The sequence below is a fragment of the Pseudoliparis swirei genome, chromosome 9 (genome assembly GCF_029220125.1).
Source record: "Pseudoliparis swirei isolate HS2019 ecotype Mariana Trench chromosome 9, NWPU_hadal_v1, whole genome shotgun sequence".
NCBI lineage: Eukaryota > Metazoa > Chordata > Actinopteri > Perciformes > Liparidae > Pseudoliparis > Pseudoliparis swirei.
This window is the reverse complement of record NC_079396.1, coordinates 1,404,059-1,427,276: the sequence shown is the minus strand read 5'-3', so window position 1 is coordinate 1,427,276 and position 23,218 is coordinate 1,404,059. Positions and strand designations below refer to the sequence as shown.

At 49.1% G+C, this 23,218-nt stretch overlaps 1 protein-coding gene across 4 annotated transcripts; it reads left to right on the top strand.

Moving 5' to 3' along the window:
- The first annotated feature begins 5,046 nt into the window (after positions 1–5,046).
- wu:fa11c10 (protein FAM110B) lies at positions 5,047–21,962 on the top strand. 4 transcript variants are annotated; one of them, XR_008832707.1, is made up of 4 exons: positions 10,468–10,619; positions 19,493–19,694; positions 20,118–21,498; positions 21,620–21,962. XR_008832707.1 is itself a non-coding variant. In XM_056421971.1 (3 exons), exon 3 carries the CDS (start codon positions 20,128–20,130, stop codon positions 21,244–21,246), a length of 1,119 nt encoding a protein of 372 aa, XP_056277946.1. In that variant the 5' UTR covers positions 5,047–5,078; positions 19,493–19,694; positions 20,118–20,127; the 3' UTR covers positions 21,247–21,962. The 4 variants fall into 4 exon arrangements, 3 of the variants coding, with proteins under 3 accessions (XP_056277946.1, XP_056277943.1, XP_056277945.1); XM_056421971.1 differs by lacking the exon at positions 10,468–10,619 and adding an exon at positions 5,047–5,078 and having other exon boundaries at positions 20,118–21,962; XM_056421968.1 differs by having other exon boundaries at positions 20,118–21,962.
- Positions 21,963–23,218: the final 1,256 nt, after the last annotated feature.

Sequence of the window (23,218 nt, the reverse complement as noted above, 5' to 3'; positions counted from 1 at the left end):
GACCGATTCCAGACCGACTTCAGACAGACTTCAGACCCACTCATGACCCGACTTCAGACCGACTTCAGACATACTCCAGACCGACTTCAGACCGACTTCAGACCGACTTCAGACCGCCTTCAGACCGCCTTCAGACCGACTCCAGACCGACATCAGACCGACTCTCCTGTCAAAAAATAATTCCGGAAAAGTTGTCAGAAAAGTCAGACTTGTGCAGGTTGACTCTATCTCCAGCCTTCCCAGCATGAGGAGTGAGAGTGCCAATGCCATCAAGTCAAGAGAGAAGACTGAGAGAGAAGATGGGATGTGACGAGGTGAGCCCGCGCGAAGCCCGTGATGTTGTGAACGCAACATGCCTCAACACCAAACCAACAAGAGAAGAAGATGGACACGAGTTTAAGGTGAGAGCGGGCCGAGGAACCTTTTGTTCCTCGAGACTTTATTTAGACTTTAAGTTTAGAGAAACAAAGCTCGGAGGCTTTAGACTTTATCTAGACTTTATTTAGACTTTATTTACCCTTTATTTAGACTTTATCTAGACTTTATTTAGACTTTATTTAGACATCATTTAGACTTTATCTAGACTTTATTTAGACTTTATCTAGACTTTATTTAGACTTTATTTAGACATCATTTAGACTTTATTTAGACTTTATCTAGACTTTATTTAGACATCATTTAGACTTTATTTAGACTTTATTTTGCCTTCATTTAGACTTTATTTAGACTTTATTTGGACTTTATTTTGACTTTATTTAGACTTCATTTAGACTTTATTTAGACTTTATTTAGACTTCATTTAGACTTTATTTTGACTTTATTTTGACTTCATTTAGACTTTATTTAGACTTTATTTAGACTTTATTTAGACTTCATTTTGACTTTATTTAGACTTTATTTTGACTTTATTTAGACATCATTTAGACTTTATTTAGACTTTATTTAGACTTTATTTAGACTTTATTTAGACTTTATTTAGACTTTATTTTGCTTTTATTTTGACTTTATTTCGACTTCATTTAGACTTTATTTAGACTTTATTTTGACTTTATTTAGACTTTATTTGGACTTTATTTTGACTTTATTTAGACTTTATTTAGACTTTATTTAGACTTTATTTAGACTTCATTTAGACTTTATTTAGACTTCATTTAGACTTTATTTAGACTTCATTTAGACTTTATTTAGACTTTATCTAGACTTTATTTACCCTTTATTCAGACTTTATTTATACTTTATTTAGACATCATTTAGACTTTATTTAGACTTTATCTAGACTTTATTTAGACTATTCAGACTTTATTTAGACTTTATTTAGACATCATTTAGACTTTATTTAGACTTTATCTAGACTTTATTTAGACATCATTTAGACTTTATCTAGACTTTATTTAGACATCATTTAGACTTTATTTAGACTTTATTTAGACTTTATCTAGACTTTATTTAGACATCATTTAGACTTTATTTAGACTTTATCTAGACATTATTTAGACTTTATCTAGACTTTATTTAGACTTTATCTAGACTTCATCTAGACTTTATTTAGACTTTATTCAGACTTTATCTAGACTTTATCTAGACTTTATTTAGACATCATTTAGACTTTATTTAGACTTTATTTAGACTTTATCTAGACTTTATTTAGACTTTATCTAGACTTTAGACTTTATTTAGACTTTATCTAGACTTTATTTAGACATCATTTAGACTTTATTTAGACTTTATTTAGACTTTATCTAGACTTTATTTAGACATCATTTAGACTTTATCTAGACTTTATTTAGACATCATTTAGACTTTATTTAGACTTTATTTAGACATCATTTAGACTTTATTTAGACTTTATCTAGACATTATTTAGACTTTATCTAGACTTTATTTAGACTTTATCTAGACTTCATCTAGACTTTATTTAGACTTTATTCAGACTTTATTTAGACTTTATCTAGACTTTATTTAGACATCATTTAGACTTTATTTAGACTTTATTTAGACTTTATCTAGACATCATTTAGACTTTATCTAGACTTTAGACTTTATTTAGACTTTATCTAGACTTTATTTAGACATCATTTAGACTTTATCTAGACATTATTTAGACTTTATCTAGACTTTATTTAGACTTTATCTAGACTTCATCTAGACTTTATTTAGACTTTATTCAGACTTTATTTAGACTTTATTTAGACATCATTTAGACTTTATTTAGACTTTATCTAGACTTTATTTAGACTTTATCTAGACTTTATTTAGACATAATTTAGACTTTATCTAGACTTTATTTAGACTTCATCTAGACTTTATTTAGACATCATTTAGACTTTATTTAGACTTTATCTAGACTTTATTTAGACATCATTTAGACTTTGTTTAGACTTTATTTAGACATCATTTAGACATCATTTAGACTTTATCTAGACTTTATCTAGACATCATTTAGACTTTATTTAGACATCATTTAGACTTTGTTTAGACTTTATCTAGACTTTATTTAGACATCATTTAGACTTTGTTTAGACTTTATCTAGACTTTATTTAGACATCATTTAGACTTTATTTAGACTTTATTTAGTTTTTGTTTGATGGTGTTTTTATGTTGATGCTGGGCCTCCGGGCCACACGGAGGAGATAAGAGGTGTTGCGTAACTAGAGGATGAGGAGCTGCCCTGTGAGGTGCTCAGAGCCGCGTTGCCAGGTCTAACCTCAAACCCTCTTTCCACTGGATCAGATCCAGCTCCACAGGCGACTTCAAACCTCTGTTTTTATAACCGGATTGAATCCATGTTTTATGTCTGCAGACGTCTCACAGGCTGCAGGCATAAAACATCAGAGCTGATCCTGGACCAGCAGCCAGAAGCAGCTCTGATGTAGGAGTGTGTAAGGAGAGCGATGTCATGGTTTTAGGCCTCAGTGCACCTCCTGATGCGGCTCGACTACTCGACTCTACTCGACTCGACTCTACTCGTCTACTCTACTCTCCTCGACTCTACTCTACTACTCTACTCTACTCTACTCGACTCTACTCGACTCTACTCGACTCTACCTCACTCTACCTCACCCACTCTACTGCTCCACTCTACCCACTCTACTCCCACTCTACTCCACTCTCACCCCACTCTGCTCTACTCCACTCTACTCCCACTCTACTCTGCTCCACTCCCCACTCCCACTCTACTCGACTCTACTCGACTCTACTCTACTCTACTCGTCTACTCTACTCTACTCGACTCTACTCTACTCGACTACTCTACTCGACTACTCTACTCGACTACTCTACTCTACTCTACTGTCCATAAGCAAAGTGAAACGAGTCAACGGCGACTTTCTCTTCCCTACGGGACACAAGCGGCGCTCTCATGGGCGAAAGGTCCTGTTTGTTTGACCCACCCAGAATGCAACAGTGTTCTCCTCATGGCCGAAGGCTTGACCCCCCTACGCTGCCTCTGATTGGTTGCCCTGGTATTCTCCCTCCTCATGCCGAAACCCCACCAACAGCAGGACGAACCAATCAGAGGCAGAGTCCCTGTTGGGGTGTTTGAAGCTCTTTTAGACGCCAACACGTTCCTTTAACCGGTGGCGTTGCATTGACCCCGGGTCCCGGTCCTGGTCCAGTCTGGATGTCCCGCTGCGTCATGAGACCCCTGCTGGGCCGACCCGGTGGTGCCGCTGAAACAAAAGCAGCTGGGCCCGAGTGTGAAGAGCTTCACTAAACCACCGGGAGGCCTCCTGACTGCCGCTCGGTGGGAAACTCACGCAGCTCGGTGCCATGTTCTGTCTGTCCTCCACACGGCCCCAGAGGAAGGGAAGGGGACACTGCAACGTTGGTGGTCTCTCTCTCTCTCTCTCTCTCTCTCTCAGTGATCATCCTCATGGGAACAGGGCGCTAGGCTCTGTGTCCTCTGAGAACTTCCTTCCAGCTCAGGTCGTCCTGAATGAGTTCATTAAAGCAGGTTGTTGCCAAAACATTAGATCATCTCGGCCTCCTCTGCCTCCTCGGCCCCCTCAGTCGCCCCCCCCCCCCCCATTAAAGTTCCTTATGGTATCTTGTAATAACTCACTTTGGTCTCTTTTTGCCATCATATAATTAAACATGTTATCCATACAGAGCATGATGTTGGAAAGTGTATAATATTATCGTGGTGATGGAGAAGATTAGAAGGGCTGAGAGAATCCACAGACTTAATATTCACTAAATTCAGTTTATTGAGTATGAGTTAGTACAACAACAATCACAAAGTGTGATTCTTCATAAAAATACAACATCTGAGGAAAATAAACCAAATGACCAAAACTCATTGATAAATATATTTATTACTGGGGTTAATCTGGTACATTTTCATTCATATATGAACTACCTCAACATAAGAATGTATTGTGAACAATTAATTAATATATCATAATAAATATTATTAAAAGTAAAATGCTCCACGTGTATTTATTGCAATAACTGTTGGAGGTCATTCCTACTTCATTTATTCCTCGTATTGTTTTATAAATGTTTATAAGTCTATACATTTCCATGTGGTTCTGTTATACAGATTTATATTTCTGTTAAATAACTTAATTATTCCACAAAGGAGTATTGTAGGGGCTGAGTTGTCTTCCTCGAAAGAAAAGCCTATTCAAAAGCCGGTCAACTTTCGAGCAGGTTGTAAAGTCTCGCGAGAGTACGTGGTTACCAAGGCACCGGGCACGCAGCGTCTTCAAAAACCTGTAAATGGCCCGAGCTGACCAATGAGAGGACACCCCGACCGTACCAAAGCGGGGTTCGTTGTTATAGGGGGGTGTGTCTCTTTTAATTAAACTATAATGCAAAGAGAGTTACGCTTTTCAGAGTAATTAAACCGGCGAGTCACGTGTTTCCTCCGGATACCCTACACGTTATTTGTGAAGCCCGAACTAAAAGTGGACTAAGTCCAGGTGTGTGTTACGGGAGGGTCATTCATGGTATCAACCGCGCCAACGTTGAAAGTTTCGGTGAAAGCTGACCCGACGCGAGGTCAACAGACGTCTGGAAGTAACGGCTCCGACACACGGACTCAACACAACATTTACCAGAAGATCCGCGGACCCCGGTGAGCAGCTCCGTGTTGCACTTTGATTAAAGTGTTGTGTGGACCACATTGTGTGTGCTTTGTTGTGACCATCGAATCAAACAGACGCTTTTTCAGCTAACGCTAAATTCAAAATTTAAAAAACAACCAGAAGAAAGCGTTTGAATTCATTTCCCCCAACGAAGCTGATTCAGTCATTTATAATATATATTTATATAAAGTGCAGTTTATAGTCGCGCTGAGGAAACGTAGTTCATTTATTTCGACACCTGCTGCTTTTATCGCCAGTATCTGAGAGCAGCTGGCTGTGCTCATTGTTCCCGGATGTACAACATGGCCAGTGACCGGTTCTGTTGGGTCAGCCGAGTGACTCAGCCTTTCTCTGATGCCCCAGTTAGCCTGGTCTCTAATCCATCCGAGACCCCCTCGGAGAGGACTTCACTGGGGGGAGGTGATGCTGGGAAACCAGGCCGCTCCTCCCGGGAGATGAGGAATACACATGTGAGGTAACATGAAGGAATCCACTGGAGCTCCAGAGGACGTGAGTCCAGTCCAAAGGTCAAAGGTCACGAGGCCCTCACAGAGGAGGGAGGCCTGACCGACACGCTGAGTCTGAACCAAGCCCTTCCTGTATTTGCCGGTTGCATTATGTTTTGAGTCAGCAGGTCGAGTGCAGAGTCATTAAAAAAAAAGAGGACGTACCAAGGGAGAAGTTAATGTTCTCTTCTCCTCTTATGCTGTGAGGTCAAAGGTCAGCTCCGGACCGAACGGCCTGACTGAGCCGTGTCTCTCTGGACCGGGCAGGGTTCCTGGATACAACCTGGGAAAGCCCTGGAACTTGTAAAGAAGTCCTGGGGAAAAAATGGACATTTGCTATATTCATAAGTGCATTTACGCTGAGTTTAAAATAATTAATATACTTTTAAAAGAATGAAGCTCAAAATATAAGCCTTCATACTCGCGCTGCAAGTGAACGCACCGTCAGCTGAAAAGAGATACATGTTTATTCTTTTAATCAAACTAGTGTCTCTCATTCACTTCCTGACAATAGACCTGTGAACGCTGTTCAGCGTGGGCCACACACACACACACACACACACACACACACACTCAGCGGGGGTCTTTTTAAAGAACACAATGTTGGTAGAGCGGTCGGTTCTGGATGGAAGCAGCACGCCGTCCAGGAGGGGGCGTGACCCAGCGGCATCGGCCCGGTGCCGAGCGCCGACCGGTTTTCACATTTTGCATCCGCAGAGACTTTTCTGTTTCCTTCGGTGAGAGAAGAGGAAACGTGACATGAGGGTTGAGGCGTCCGGAAAGAAGCTTCCGGAGGGTTTGAGGACAGAGGCTCGGCTCGGCCAGCGGGGCCTCAGCAGCTCCTGATGCACGGGGGGGATGTTGGCTTCGTGAACTGGCAACGCAGCCCGTTTAAGGCTGTCTCTAGTCGACCTGTCTACACACACACACACACAGAATGTGTGAGGTGCCTGGGTATTCTGGGATGGTCTCTCCTCACAGTCGGGGCCCTTCCTCCAGACAGACGGCCAACCTTTCTGCCTCCTCGGGCCGCCACCGAGCCTTTTGCCCGTCTCCAGCTCCTGTTTGGAGGTCGTCGTTAGCAACATGCTACCTGTTAGCCATTATCCACCCAGTGACCTAGTTTACTCACCTCCAGCCTGGGAAACAATGATGGTTGTCTTTGTCTTCAGTGGCTTTTAAGGTCTTTAAAAGTGGAGGAGAGGTTCCTTTAGCACAGTGGTCCCCAAACTACGGCCCGCGGGCCGGATCCGGCCCCCCTCCACATGTGGACCGGCCCCCTGAACAATACCAGAGACGCGTTCCGATTTATTATTTTGTTCACCCGGCCCGCTGCCGTTGAGATTGCAGTGAGACGCGGAGAAAATGTGAAGTGGTGCTCTTCTTCACAATAAAACATCTTTGATGGGACGTGTCGCGTCTCGGCCAATCAGCGTTCAGATGTCCACAGCGTTTGGGAAGTTAGGTTAGCTTGAATGTTAGTCCGCTACATCTGCTGCTGTCACGCTGCACGGTGTAGAGATGCTAACAAAGTACCCGTACGTTAAACACGATGTGATTTAGCATATTTTTAGTATCGATACTTTATTAAAAGAGCGATCAGAGCTCCGCTCCGTTAAATGCTGTCTGCACGCGCAGCGCTCACAGCGAGCGGCGCGCGTATCGCTCAGCCGTGATGCGCGCGCCCCCCCCCCAACATTATTTACATACAACACAGCGCTGCCCAGTCTGCTGAAAAAAGGCGTTGGAGCCTCAGGAGGAGGAGCCTCAGGAGGAGGAGCCTCAGGAGGAGGAGCCTCAGGAGGAGGAGCCTCAGGAGGAGGAGCCTCAGGAGGAGGAGCCTCAGGAGGAGGAGCCTCAGGAGGAGGAGCCTCAGGAGGAGGAGCCTCCTCTCTCTCAGGCTCGAGATCCAGTTTGATGTCGTCACCAACAGAGGACCAGGGGGGGGGGGGGGGGGGGGGTGTGTGTGTGTGTGTGTGTGTGTGTGTGTGTGTGTGTGTGTGTGTGTGTGTGTGTGTGTGTGTGTGTGTGTGTGTGTGTGTGTGTGTGTGTGTGTGTGTGTGTGTGTGTGTGCAGGTGTGTGTGTGCAGGTGTGTGTCTCAAGGTGCAGGTGTGTGTTCTCGTGCAGGTGTGTGTTCTGCAGGTGTGTTCTCGTGCAGGTGTGTGTTCTCGTGCAGTTGTGTGTTCTCGTGCAGGTGTGTGTTCTCGTGCAGGTGTGTGTTCTCGTGCAGGTGTGTGTTCTCGTGCAGGTGTGTGTTCTCGTGCAGGTGTGTGTTCTCAAGCAGTTGTGTGTTCTCGTGCAGGTGTGTGTTCTCGTGCAGGTGTGTGTTCTCGTGCAGGTGTGTGTTCTCGTGCAGGTGTGTGTTCTCATGCAGGTGTGTGTTCTCGTGCAGGTGTGTGTTCTCGTGCAGGTGTGTGTTCTCATGCAGGTGTGTGTTCTCATGCAGGTGTGTGTTCTCGTGCAGGTGTGTGTTCTCGTGCAGGTGTGTGTTCTCGTGCAGGTGTGTGTTCTCGTGCAGGTGTGTGTTCTCGTGCAGGTGTGTGTTCTCGTGCAGGTGTGTGTTCTCGTGCAGGTGTGTGTTCTCGTGCAGTTGTGTGTTCTCGTGCAGGTGTGTGTTCTCGTGCAGGTGTGTGTTCTCGTGCAGGTGTGTGTTCTCGTGCAGGTGTGTGTTCTCGTGCAGTTGTGTGTCCTCGTGCAGGTGTGTGTTCTCGTGCAGGTGTGTGTTCTCATGCAGGTGTGTGTTCTCGTGCAGGTGTGTGTTCTCGTGCAGGTGTGTGTTCTCATGCAGTTGTGTGTTCTCATGCAGGTGTGTGTTCTCGTGCAGGTGTGTGTTCTCAGGCAGGTGTGTGTTCTCGTGCAGGTGTGTGTTCTCGTGCAGGTGTGTGTTCTCGTGCAGGTGTGTGTTCTCGTGCAGGTGTGTGTTCTCAGGCAGGTGTGTGTTCTCGTGCAGGTGTGTGTTCTCGTGCAGGTGTGTGTTCTCGTGCAGGTGTGTGTTCTCGTGCAGGTGTGTTCTCGTGCAGGTGTGTGTTCTCGTGCAGGTGTGTGTTCTCGTGCAGTTGTGTGTTCTCGTGCAGGTGTGTGTTCTCGTGCAGGTGTGTGTTCTCGCAGGTGTGTGTTCTGCAGTGTGTGTTCTCGTGCAGGTGTGTGTTCTCGTGCAGGTGTGTGTTCTCGCAGGTGTGTGTTCGTGCAGTGTGTGTTCTCGTGCAGGTGTGTGTTCTCGTGCAGGTGTGTGTTCTCGTGCAGGTGTGTGTCTCGTGCAGGTGTGTTCTCGCAGGTGTGTGTTCTGCAGGTGTGTGTTCTCGTGCAGGTGTGTGTTCTCGTGCAGTGTGTGTTCTCGTGCAGGTGTGTGTTCTCGTGCAGTTGTGTGTTCTCGTGCAGGTGTGTGTTCTCGTGCAGGTGTGTGTTCTCGTGCAGTTGTGTGTTCTCGTGCAGGTGTGTGTTCTCGTGCAGGTGTGTGTTCTCGTGCAGGTGTGTGTTCTCGTGCAGGTGTGTGTTCGTGCAGGTGTGTTCTCGCAGGTGTGTGTTCTCGTGCAGGTGTGTGTTCTCGTGCAGGTGTGTGTTCTCTGCAGGTGTGTGTTCTCGTGCAGGTGTGTGTTCTCTGCAGTGTGTGTTCTCGTGCAGGTGTGTGTTCTCGTGCAGGTGTGTGTTCTCGTGCAGGTGTGTGTTCTCGTGCAGTTGTGTGTTCTCGTGCAGGTGTGTGTTCTCGTGCAGGTGTGTGTTCTCGTGGAGGTGTGTGTTCTCGTGCAGGTGTGTTCTCGTGCAGGTGTGTGTTCGTGCAGGTGTGTGTTCTCGTGCAGGTGTGTGTTCTCGTGCAGGTGTGTGTTCGTGCAGGTGTGTGTTCGTGCAGGTGTGTTCTCATGCAGGTGTGTGTTCTCGTGCAGGTGTGTGTTCTCGTGCAGGTGTGTGTTCTCGTGCAGGTGTGTGTTCTCGTGCAGGTGTGTGTTCTCGTGCAGGTGTGTGTTCTCGTGCAGGTGTGTGTTCTCATGCAGTTGTGTGTTCTCGTGCAGGTGTGTGTTCTCAGGCAGGTGTGTGTTCTCGTGCAGGTGTGTGTTCTCGTGCAGGTGTGTGTTCTCGTGCAGGTGTGTGTTCTCGTGGTGTTCTCAGGTCTGTTCATGTCATACATGGACCTGTGAGTGTGAGTGTGTGTTTGTGTACATGTATATTAGCATGTGTGTGTGGGACATGGACCTGTGTGTGTGTGTACATGTATTTTAGTGTGTGTGCACCCCGCCCCGCTGTGTGTGTGTCTGCTCCCCGTGGGAATGGAAGCTTCTCCTCTTTTATTCCTTTGTGGTAATTGGAGAGCGGCTCGTTTTTACATGGAAACACACACACACACACACACACACACACACACACACACGAGTCCTCTGGAGTATCCCAGGAGTTGAAGCTTATCACAGGATATCCTTCATGCACCTCCTCCTCCTCCACCTTCCTCCACCTCCTCCACCATCCTACACCTCCTCCTCCACCTTCCTGCACCTCCTCCTCCTGCTCATCCACCTTCCTGCACCTCCTCCTCCTCTACCTTCATACACCTCCTCCACCTTCCTGCCCCTCCTCCTCCACCTTCCTGCCACCTCCTCCTCCTCCTCATCCACCTTCCTGCACCTTCTCCACCTCCTCCATCGGCACGGCTTCCTGCACCGGGGCTGCTGCTGCTATATTAAAGGGGGGGGGGGGGAAATGGCACTTCAGAAAAGTGACAGGGTGATGAGAAAGTGTCGGGAAGGTCATGTGACTGCGAGGAAAAGAAAATAGCTCCAGCTTCCTGCCTCCACTCGGAAAGGGGGCGGGGCCTAGCTCTGCAGTGGGAGGAGGGAGCTTATGAGCCGAGAGAGAGAGACGCTCGGGTTAGTGTTGGTTTGACCCGCGGGCGCACAGGACGAACACACACACAGACACACACACACACACACAGAGACACACACACACACAGGAACACACACTCAGTCGGAGCTCCAAGGGTCCTTGAAGAGGTTCTGGGGTCCTGGTTCTGAGGTCTCCCTCTGTGACTCCATGTAAGTAAACTTTACCGTGTGTGTGTGTGTGTGTGTGCTCTCTAGGAGATGGAATGCCAACGTCTATAAATACGGGTCTTAATTATAACATGTTGGCAGCTCGGCCTCGGGTCTATTTTCATTCCCTCTGCCCCCTCAGCTGTGACGTGTGTGTCTGTCTGTGACGTGTGTGTGTCTCTCTGTGTGTGACGTGTGTGTGTGTGTCTCTCTGTGTGTGTGTGTGTGTATGTGTGTGTGTTCACGTGGATGCTCGTTATTTCAAATGAGACGTGTAGTTTTATAGCTCAGAGATCAGAGACGGTTCTCTGTTGTGTCACGTTGTGATTTCAGTGAACGCACAACGACAAACACTGTGTGTGTGTGTGTAGCCCGACGTCTCCAGGTATGTGTGTGTGTGTGTAGCCCGACGTCTCCAGGTATGTGTGTGTGTGTGTAGCCCGACGTCTCCAGGTATGTGTGTGTGTGTGTAGCCCGATGTCTCCAGGTATGTGTGTGTGTGTGTAGCCCGATGTCTCCAGGTATGTGTGTGTGTGTAGCCCGACGTCTCCAGGTATGTGTGTGTGTGTGTAGCCCGATGTCTCCAGGTATGTGTGTGTGTGTGTAGCCCGACGTCTCAGGTATGTGTGTGTGTGTGTGTATGTCAGGTATGTGTGTGTGTGTGTGTAGCCCGACGTCTCCAGGTATGTGTGTGTGTGTGTGTGTGTGTGTGTGTAGCCCGACATCTCCAGGTATGTGTGTGTGTGTGTGTAGACGTCTCCAGGTATGTGTGTGTGTGTGTGTGTGTGTAGCCCGACATCTCCAGGTATGTGTGTGTGTGTGTAGCCCGACGTCTCCAGGTATGTGTGTGTGTGTGTAGCCCGACGTCTCCAGGTATGTGTGTGTGTGTGTGTAGCCCGACGTCTCCAGGTATGTGTGTGTGTGTGTAGCCCGACATCTCCAGGTATGTGTGTGTGTGTGTGTGTGTGTGTGTGTGTGTGTGTGTGTGTGTGTGTGTGTGTGTGTGTAGCCCGACATCTCCAGGTATGTGTGTGTGTGTGTGTGTAGCCCGACGTCTCCAGGTATGTGTGTGTGTGTGTGTGTGTGTAGCCCGACCTCTCTCCCTCTCTCTCTCTCTCTCTCTCCCTCCCTCTCTCTCTCTCTGGTTTTTGTTGGTACATAATTAGTTTCTGTTTCTCTTATTTGGACAAATGGCAGTTTCAAAAAAAATTACGTTTGCGTTAGCTGCTGAGTTCAGTTTCCCCGAGGGAGAACTCAACCACCTGCTCTCCACACACACACATACACACACACACACACACACACACACACACACACACACACACACACACACACACACTGAGGATGTTGACATCCAGGGTGCACGGCTACAAGACAGGATCTCGTTGAACCCCCCTCACCCCCAAACTTGGGTGTAATTGTGTGTGTCTGCTGCTGGTCCAGTGGTTCTGTGGACCCGGTCCCGGTGGTGGTTCTGTGAACCCGGTCTGGTCCAGTGGTTCTGTGGACCCGGTCCCGGTGGTGGTTCTGTGGACCCGGTCTGGTCCCGGTGGTGGTTCTGTGGACCCGGTCCCGGTGGTGGTTCTGTGGACCCGGTCTGGTCCAGTAGTTCTGTGGACCCGGTCCCGGTGGTGGTCCCCCGTGGAGCTGGAGGTGGAGGCAGTAATGGCCGTCTCTCTGATGACCTTTAACTCCTCTCTTTAACCCTTTATTGACTCTCACACACACACACACACTGTGTGTCCCAATGCACACACACATATTAACCTAATTTCTAATGTTTCTTTTCTTCTCGTGTTCTGGGTTCTGACTTATTTATCTTCAGACTCTCATTCAAGTGTCTGCTGTAACCCCACACTTCTCTCTCTCCCTCTCTCTCTCTCCTCGCTCGCTCTCTCTCTCTACCACTCTCTCCCTCTCTCTCTCTCTCCCTCTATCTCTCTCTCCCCCCCTCTCTCCTCTCTCTCTCTCTCTCTCTCTCTCCTCTCTCTCTCAGTTCACGCTGAGCGTCAGAGCGACAGGGTGTGTGTTTGAGAGCTGCGGAGCGTTGTCTGTGTGTTTCTCTCTTTTCTGTTCTTTCATAGTTGTGTGTATTTAGTTTATGTGGTTTATTAGTTGGGTTTCACAGTAGTTTAATTTGTTTGGTGGTTATTTGGGCTTTTCTCTGGGTGTCTTCCCGCTGCCGGTGCCTCACCGGGCTCGGCGGCGGAAATGTTTGCCCCGGTTCCCCCCCCGCTGCTCACGAGGAGACACGGGATGAAGATCTCCGGTGACTCCTCGTGCAGCGTGGAGGAATTGGCTCGCGCAGTCGGGAAGAAAGTCGGGTTCGGCAGCGTGAAGTCCGCCGCCAAGATGAGCAGCTCGGTCGTGATCTTCCTGGATCAGGTGGAGAGGGAGGTCTCTCGGTGTGGGATTTGTTTGTGGAGTCCCAGCTGGACTGGCCGCGGCCACACCACCCAGTCGTCAAACGTCCCTCCGCTCATCTCCGGCGGCGTCTCTGAGAGGAGGCGCTGCGGCTGCAGCGCCGATTCCAGCGGAGAGCGCGGCGAGCGGCGTCACTACTGCTGTACCCGACACACATGTGGTGGGTATGAATGAGGGAGTGAGTGATGGGGGTGATGCGGGCAAGGGTGGTGAGGGTGGGGATGAGGGTGGGGAGGCTGGACAGGGCAGTGAGAAGCAGGCTGTGGGTGGAGTCGGGAGCGATGAGAGGAAAGAGAAAAAAGGAAAAGCGAACCAAGAAAATGGAGGGGATGTGGGTGAATCTGCCAAGAGCAGTGGGGTAGAGGCTGTGGGTGAGGTGGGAAGTGGGGAGGAGGAAGGAAAACAAGAAAAAGAAGTGGGGGGGAAAAGAAGAAAAGATTAAAAAAACAAAAAATAATATTGGTGGTGGTGGTGATGGTGGCACGGGCTTAGAGGTGGAAGTGGGGAGTGGGGTGGAAAATAATGAGGAAAGTGAGAAAGAGGAGGAAAAGGGAAAAAAAGACGAGGACAATGGTGGTGAGGAGCCCATAGAGGTCGGACAGGTGGGTGGAGTCGTAGGGGCGGAGGAAGAAGGTGTAGGTGAGGAGGGGGCTGAGCAGGTGGAGATGGATGAGGAGGAGGCAGGGGGGCAGAAAGAGGCCTCAAAAAGGAAGAAGAGTGGCCAGAGCGCCGGCGGCGAGGCCAAAGCCAACAGGGTGGAGGTGAGGAGGAGGAGTCAGGGGGCGAGGCCGGTGGAGGACAGCAGTGACGAGGAGGGGTCAGAGGACAGCGACTCTCCTCTGATTTTAACTAATAGTCAGACACAAAAGCTGTATACAGCCGATGAAACAAGTCTGTTTTTACATAAAACAAAAAACAAACAAAAAGTAGAAGTCAGGGATCACTTCCCTGACCTCGTGGCCTTTGTTCAGTCGTGCCAGTTCCACATGAGGAAAACAAAATTTGACAAACAAGAGGTTTTTAAGATTAAAAAGATTTTACTCAAAGTGAAGGAGTGCATCCAGCAGGGGGAGGTGGAGAGCTCCAATGTGTGTTTTATTTGATTTGTTGGTTTTCAGTTTTATTTGTTTTTTAAACTCTTTTCTTTTAATGAACACATTCAGAGTCGGAGTTTTAAACGTAAATGGAGCGAGGGACAGTAAGAAGAGAACATCTATTTATGAATTTAACAAGATGAAAGCCAACGATGTTCTCTTCTTACAAGAGACGCACAGCGACAGCACCAACGAGGCGGACTGGAGGAGGGAGTGGGGGAAGTCCTCCTGAGCCACAACACCAACCTCAGCGGAGGTGGGCTTCCTCTTCTCCAGGGCCTTCAGCCCGCGGTCACTGGGGGTCAAACACATCGTGGGGGGGGGGCGGGTCTTTGGGAAAGCACGGTTCGCCCTTTTAATGTTGTTTTAATTAATGTCTATGCTCCAACAACCGGGGCAGAGGAAGCTGTTTTATCCAAAATTAATGATGTTTTAAATGACTGTGCCTCGGAGGATTTTTTATTCTTGGGGATTTTAACTGCACAGAGGATGATTTTAAAGACAGAAATCACACAGAGCCACATCCAGCTTCACAGCAGGTGCTGAGGAGGCTGGTCCATTCTCATGGCCTGGTGGACGTGTGGAGAAGGATGCATCCGGACTGCCGACAGTACACATGGTCCCACGTTAGGGAGGAAGGATCTCCTCAGCCAGGTTAGACCGTATTTATGTTTTTAAGCACCATTTTAGTATTTTTAAAATGTGCAGCATTGTTCCGGCTGGTTTTACTGATCACTCTTTGGTTTTATGTCATGTTTTTATTAGGAACTTTTTACCCAGGAGCGCATATTGGCATTTTAATACAGTTTTAACTTTCGATAGGAGTTTTAGAGAGGTGTTGTTTTATTTTTGGGGCATTTTTAGGCTGAGGAAGAGTGATTTTAATAATCTTAGGCAGTGGTGGGACCGTGGTAAGGTAGAAATTAAGCTCCTTTGTCAGCAGCACACTTTCAACGTCACTAGAGACGTCACCAGATCTATGAAGGACCTGGAGACTGAGATAGTGGACCTAGAAAGTTTGAGCGAGTCCACAGGAGATCGAGGACATATTGAAGTCCTCAAAAGTAAAAAGCGGCTCTCGCCGACCTGTTCGGTTAGAGTACAAGGCGCACTGGTCAGGTCGATTCCAGACCATCGCGGAGATGGACACTCCTCTAGCTTCTTCTTCGGCCTGGAGAAGAGGAGTGGGCAGGCGAGTGATCCACTCACTGCTGACGGACGAGGGCAGCCGGTTGTGGAGCCAAGCCAGATTCGGAAGCGGCGGTGGGGTTTACTCCTCCCTTTATGCCACTGAGTATAGGGAGGAGGAGAGTCGACGGAGGGCTCTGTGGGAGCTGCCTCAGGTCTCCGAGGAGACTAATGAGGAGCTCGACAGACCCATAACCCCCAAGAGCTGAAAGCTGCCCTGCAGGAATGCAGGAGGGCGCCCGGATCGACGGCCTCCCGCTGAGTTTTACAAGAAATACTGGGATGTCCTCGGAAGGGACATCCTAGACGTCTTCAACGAGTCTGGCCTCTGGTTCCATGCCGATGTCCTGCGGAGGGCAGTGCTGACGCTACTGCCAAAAGGAAACCCGCAGGACATCGGTAACTGGCGCCCTGTGTCTCTGCTGTGTGTGGATTATAAGCTTCTGTCCAGGGTCCTGGCCTCCAGGCTGAGGGGAGCTATGGAGCAGGTCCTCCATCGGGACCAGACCTACTGTGTGCCCGGCAGGTCCATGGTGGATAACGTCCACCTCATTCGGGATGTTTTGGAGGTCTCCAGCTCGTTGGGTATGGATACTGGTCTGATTTCTCTAGATCAGGAAAAGGCTTTTGACCGCGTTGAACACGGTTTCCTCTGGAAAGTTCTGGGAAGTTTGGGTTCAGCGCTGGTTTCATAGCTAAGATCAAGGTGTTGTACAGTAATGTTGAGAGTGTGCTGAAGATAGCGGCAGGCTGTGTGCTCCTTTTAGAGTGAGTAGAGGGTCCGGCAGGGCTGTGCTCTGTCCGGGATGTTCTACGCACTCTCCCTCGAGCCCCTCCTCATTAAAATACGCTCTAGCCTGCATGGTTTGGTTTACCTGGTTTTAATGGAAGAATGATTTTATCGGTATGCCGACGTCGTTGTTTTTATTAAAAGCCAAAAGATGTAAACCTTTTAAATCAAATAGTACATGATTTTAGCACGGCATCATCAGCGGTGAACTGGAAGAAAAGCGAAGCCCTCGCTGTGGGGAGTGGCGTGGCCTCCCGGTTCTTCCACAAAACTCATATGGAAGACGGACGGTTTTAAATATTTAGGAATATACCTGGGAAACCGAGCATGGTCCAGAAGAACTGGGAGGCGTCACAGAGAAGATAGAGGAAACTTTCCAAGTGGAAGTGGCTGCTCCCCCAGATGTCTTTTAAAGGTAGAGTACTGGTTTTAAACAATCTTATTGCATCCCAACTGTGGCACAGGTTGACCGTGTTAGACCCTCCCTCGGGCTTCTTAGCCAACATACAAAAGAAGATGGTAGATTTCTTTTGGGAGGGTCTACACTGGGTGCCACAGGGGGTGCTGTTTTTAGCCAGAGAGGAGGGGGGACAGGGCCTCGTCCACCTGGCCAGCCGGACGGCCACTTTTAGATTACAGTTTGTTCAGAAGTTTTTAACGAGTCCGGGGTTTTTAGTGTGGCGAGACGTGGCCAGCTGCATCCTCAGACGTGCTGACAACCTGGGGCTGGATACTGCTCTGTTTTTAATAGACCCCAGCTTTTTAAAACTAAGTGGGCTGCCTCCTTTTTATCAGGGTGTTTTTAAGTCGTGGGCCCTTTTTAAGCACGAAAGGTGCCCACAGTCTGACTCTCTGTTCTGGTTGTTGAGAGAACCATTAATTCACGGGGCAAAACTAGACATTAGCAGCAGCGTCACCCCTGGACTAACGGCGCTGCTGCGAACAAAGACCCTTTCTCTGCAGCAGTTGGTGGATGCAGTGGGGCCGACGCTGAGCGACCCCCCGGCCCTGGGCTCCCTGCTGGGTCTGCATTCCGACCGGGTGGCGAGGAGGCTCCTGGAGCTGTGGAGGCAGAGGCTGACCGGGTTGGAGAGGAGCCTCCTCAACGACTACAGCCAGCGGAGAGCAGAGCCGGACCCTGCAGACCCCTTCCCAAACATCTCCCTCAGCCCGGGGCTAGGGGGACTCACCGGCCCCCTGCTAAGAACGAGCCACCCAGAAAACTGCACACTGAACAAAGCAGACAAGAAGACTTTGTATTTTAACCTCGTGAAGAGCATCAACAGGTCCAGACTGTGCAACAGACCGCCCACTGTGTGGTCAGAGAGACTTGGGCATGGAGGCCCTGGCCCGCAGTGGGGGGTCCTATACAAGCCTCCCCTAAAGAAAGGACCGCTGACCTCCAGTGGCGGATTTTACACGGTGCTGTCGCGTCCAACGCTTTTATTTCGGTAATCAATCCCGCTGTCCTGAACCAGTGCCCCTTCTGTGACCTCCGGAGACTATTTACCATGTTTTAACGAGTGTAAGAGACTTTTGAGTTTCTTCGCTCTTTTAACAGTGGTTTTAGTCTTTTAATGTGGTTTTACAGAGAAGGTTTTATCATGGGAGCTGCCTACAAAAACAGAAAAGGAAAAGTGGCAGCTCCTAAATTTTTTATCCGGTGAAGCAAGAATGGCAATTTATTTAACTAGGAAGTCCCGGGGGGAAAACAGAGAGGGCAGGAGGCCAGGCAGTGTGGCTCTGTAACATCAGAGCCAGACTCTGGCTGGAGTTCAGGTTTTACAAACACATTGGAGACCTGGATGCTTTTAAACAACGCTGGTGTTTTAAAGATATTGTTTGTTCTGTGGTAGAGGAGGAGCTGGAGTTTGCACCACTTTTTATTCGGTAAAACATGTTTTCTTTTTTAATGTTTTTAATGTTTTGTTTGTTTGCTTTTATTTTAAATAACCTGATTTTTAAAACACTTTATTTGTAGAGAAACGTTGTGATGGAAAAAATGTAAATAAAGTGTTTTTCAAAAATCCAAAAAAAATCTCTGTGTGTCTCTGTACCTCTCTCTCTCTGTACCTCTCTCTCTCTGTCTCTGTACCTCTCTCTCTCTGTGTGTCTCTGTACCTCTCTCTCTCTGTGTCTCTGTGTCTCTGTACCTCTCTCTCTCTGTGTCTCTGTACCTCTCTCTCTCTCTGTGTCGCTGTACCTCTCTCTCTCTCTCTGTGTCTCTGTACCTCTCTCTCTCTGTGTCGCTGTACCTCTCTCTCTCTCTCTCTCTCTCTCTCTGTGTCGCTGTACCTCTCTCTGTCTCTCTCTGTGTGTCTCTGTACCCCTCTCTGTCTCTCTGTCTCTCTCTCTCTGTGTCTCTGTACCTCTCTCTCTCTATGTCTCTCTGTTTTTTTTAGAGACATCAGCTGTTTGTGAAATTGTAGAATGGAAATTTTAGGTGTGTGTGTGTGTTTTTGCACTTTCTCTCTCTGCTGTTCAGAGATGAGAGGAGGGGGAAAGGGGTGTGTATGTGTGTGAGTGGGGGGATGTGTGTGTGTGTGTGTGGGGGGGGGGGGATGTGGGGAAACGGGGTCACATGTTGAAAGAGACAGTTATAAAAAGACTCATTAAAAATGTGCGAATAGATATGAAGAGAAACAAGTGATGTAACCCTGGAGTGAAATGTGGAGGAGGAGGAGGAGGAGGAGGAGGAGGATGATGATGATGATGAAGGGGGTGGAGAGGTAATTGTTTTTACGGGAAGCTTGAGAAGAAGTAAAAACAACATCCAGTAAAGTGAAGCTCCTCTGCTTCTCTTTGAGGACGTGAAGTGAGCGCGGTGACACGAGGATCAGCTCCTTGTTTATTTGTTTATTGTTTGTTGTTTTATTGTTGACTCTCCGTCTGTCTCACACCACGGCCACTCTGGAGACAAAGAGCGTCCCAGAGGAACCGGGAGGAGGCTTCAGTGTCTCCAGAGCTCCCCGCTGAGCGCCATGCAGCTGTTTTCACCCGTTGTCCTCCTCCTCCTCCTCCTCCTCCTTTTTTTGTTCCCCCTTCTCCCTTTCAAAGAATTTTCATTTGAATGAAAACCCTGCGTCGATGTTTTGTTGTGCTCCGACAGAGGGGGGGGGGGTTGGGTCCAATTGGTCAGGAACCCTTTTCGAGGGGGGGACCAATGCGAGCCCGCCCCCTTCCACCCTTAGCCCCTCCCCCTGAGGCTCCCGGCCCGCCGTGTGATTGGCCAGCTGGGAGGAGCCAGCCTCCGTATTAAAGCCGCGACCCGCCTGCTCCTCTTCAGTGTGGAAGAGAACGGAGCAGCAGTGTGTGTGTGTGTGTGTGTGGTTGTGTTCATGAGGCGGTTATCTGACTCAGACTCTTTTAACCCTTTCCAGGAGCGACGAGCTGCCGGGTTAGAGAGCTCCCCATCGGTGACCTCCTCCCGGGTCGTTTTGTAAAGGTGGACCGGCTGTGGCCCCGATGTGGAATTTGACCCCGACTGACCCCGTCCCTCAAGCAGCCTTTCACTGACTCGGTGGACCGGGGGGATAAAAGAGAAGAAGAAAAGAAGAGAAGTGAGAGCAGCAGCACCGACCGGTAAGGAAGTTTAAGGGAGGGGGAGGGGGGGGGGGTACAAAAGAGCTATTTTCTTAAGGGTTAGGGTCCTGTCCAGTTGTTGATATAAACCACTTTATATATTATTTATATATTGTACTTGTATATATATATTATATTTATATCTATATATTTATATATATATTATATATTTATACATATAAATGTATGTATAATATTTATATATATTATATTGAATATATATTTATATATTATATTTATATATATTATATTTATATATATTACATACATATATGTATTATATATATGTATAATATTTTTATATATTATATGTATATATATTATATTATATATATATGTATAGTATATAAATCGTTTATTCTTGCTTGTCTGTTCCATCGTTCCTCTTTGACTGATGGAGTATATTCCCCTCCTCTCCATCAGCCCCTCCGTCATGCCGGTGGAGACCCTCCCCTTCACCTCCTCCATGCCCTTCCGGATCCTCCACAAGGGGCCGGACTACTTCCGGCGCCGGGCCGAGCCCAGCGCCCGCAAGCTGAGCGCCGTGGAGCGCCTGGAGGCCGACAAGGCCAAGTACGTGAAGAGCCAGCAGGTGGCGCTCACCCGCCAGGCGCCCATCATCCGCAAGCCCCTGGTGCCCCCGGGCGTGATGCTCCACATCGGCACGCCGCCGGCCAGGAAGCTCGCCCGCTGGCCGGCCGGCGTGGAGAACGAGGGCTGGAGGCGGGGCCCGGCGCTCAACCTGGACATCCTGAACAATCTGATCAACGACGTGTGCGACGGGCCGCCGCCGCGCTCCTCCTCCTCCTCGTCTCCGTCGTCGGGCGCCAAGAGCGTCGGCGGCGGCCTCGACGACCTCCGACCGCCGCCCGCCTCCTCCTGCGCCTCCTCTCTGCTCAACAACCACCTCCTCCTGCTCCGGACCCCGAACTCAGTGGCAGTGCGCCGGGTGGACGTGCGGCCGCAGGAGGTGCGGAGGCCCCCGGGGGCCACGCGGCCGCAACTCCGGCCCCGACAGACGGCCCAGGGCCAGGTGGCCCGCCCCCAGGGCCCGCCTCCTCCTCCGCCCGCTCAGACCCCGCCCCCCGGCCCCCTGCCGGTCCGCGCGGCTCCTCCGGCCTCGCCCGCCTTCACCCGCGTCTCCAGCGCCAGCTCCCGGGGCTCGGCGGCGGCGCGGCGGCGCCCGGCGCTGCACCGCTCCAAGTCGGACCTGAGCGACCGCTACTCGCGCGCCACCGCCGACCTGGAGCGCTTCTTCAACTACTGCGGGCTGGACCCGCGCGAGCTGGAGGGGCTGGGCGGCGTGGAGCGCTTCTCCCGCGCCAACTCGGACATCGTGTCCGCGGCCAAGCTGCGCAGCGCCAGCACGCCCAGCTCGGACTGCGGCGGGGACGAGGAGGAGGGGGAGGGGGAGGAGGGCGGCGCCGCCCGGCCCGGCGAGCGACCCCCCTACGGGATCTCCGTCATCGAGAGGAACGCTCGGGTCATCAAGTGGCTGTACGGCATCCGGCAGGCGAGAGACGCCAACAGCAACGCCGGGTCCGGCGTGTAGAGGACCGACCGGAGAGGACCGGAGAGGACCTGTTGTACGTGAAGAAGGGAACGCACATCTTCTGCTGCCTGACCCTCCCCCGGACCCTCAGACCCTCCGGAACCTCAGGACCCTCCGGACCCCCCAGACCTCCTGTGGAGACTCTTTGCTGGACTGAACGTTTTCCGTCACCTGGGAGACGAAAGCAATAATAGACTGAGGTGTAGATGATGACGATGGTGAGGATGAAGGTGTGTGGTTCGTCATGTTGAGGTACTTGTGTGTGTGTGTGTCAGGAAGATGCTCTTAGGCCACAAATATATGGACCAATATTTATTTGGAAAAGGTTTTTACCGGAATGTATTTTTTAATGTTGAACAACTTTTGTGTTCAGAGTTCAGTCTCCAACCAATCGGCTCCATGGAGGGTCACATCGGAATGCTCACGGCGCCGCCCACATGGCGCCGGTCACACGGCATGCGACACGTGGCCTCATGAAAGCGAGCGGCCGCCGTGTGTTTACTTGACTTCCTGTCTGGAGGCCCGTCTCCCCCTTTGTGCCAGATCTCTGCCCCTTTTCACAAACTACTTCCTGTTTGGAGTGTTCAGCACATTGGGTGTAGGAGGCTCCGCCTCCTCCCCGTCACCTGGCGGGCTGCAGCGCCGTCACGTGACCCACCGTGCTTTACTGAGGTGTTTCTAACGATTCATAATAAAAAGGAAACATGTTAAATATCTTCTACGCTGTTTTCTTTCCCGGGACTCGAACACAAGGCCGAGGTTCTGACCACGAGATTCTGACCAAGTTTCTGACCGCGAGGTGCTGACGGTTCTGACCACGAGGTTCTGACCGCGAGGTGCTGACGGTTCTGACCGCGCCGCTCCTAAAGGGTGAAGTTTAATCTCCAGAGGCGTGTCCTCTCTCAGTGTGTCGGGGAGGTTGGTAGTTTGACTCTGTGACCCGTCGGCATGCAGCCTTGTACGTTCAGGTAAATCACGTCATCCTACATTTCCCATGATGCAACACAAACCTTCGATCCCTCGGAGCTTTCCTGGGTCGGACTGGAGAGACACGAACCACCTGGAATTAAAAAAAATTAATGCATTTTCTCATACTTCAAAAAGAGCGTCATGAATATTTTGTCTGGTTTGAGATTTTATTTTTATATTTTGCTGGTAAACGATCAATATTGACTGATCAATCATGATCAATCAATGATCAATCAATGATCAATGACGAATCAATATGTGGGTTGGGGAGCGAGACGTGATCCCGACCCTCGACATGAAATGTGTCCAGTGAGCCAGAGTCTTATTTAGTGGTGGTCGTTGTTGTTTACATCCTGCAGAAAGACATAAACAAGCCCCCCCTCTCTCTCTCCCCCCCCTCCCTCTCTCTCTCTCTCCCCCCCTCCCTCTCTCTCTCCATATTTACTGAGAGGTCAGCTGTTTTTTGACATCCTGGTCACAACACACACAATGTGTGTTCATTGTTGTGTGTGTGTGTGTGTGTGTGTGTGTGTGTGTGTGTGTGTGTGTGTGTGTGTGTGTGTGTGTGTGTGTGTGTGTGTGTGTGTGTGTGTGTGTGTGTGTGTGTGTGTGTGTGTGTGTGTGTGTGTGACCCATGGGAGCAGTGAGGTAAACAGAGTCCAGCTGTTCGGCTGAAACATTTTAATATCTAACGTCTGTAAATATAAACTCATCAGAGGCTTTTGGCCCAGTGACCTAGAATCTGCCCGGTTACCCCCATAAGTGTTTATGTGTTTATGAATATATATCTATATATGTATATATATAAATATATATATATATATATATATAAACAAGGAATTATAATCCAGTGACCTGTTGCTTTTTGATGTCATAATATAAACCCATCAGCAGGTCTATGAGGATATGGAGGATTAGGATAAACTGTCGTTGTTGTTGTTGTTGTTCTGTCTGGTTCACGGCCTCTTAGCCACAGAGCGCTGCAGAGTCCCAGCCTCCCTGA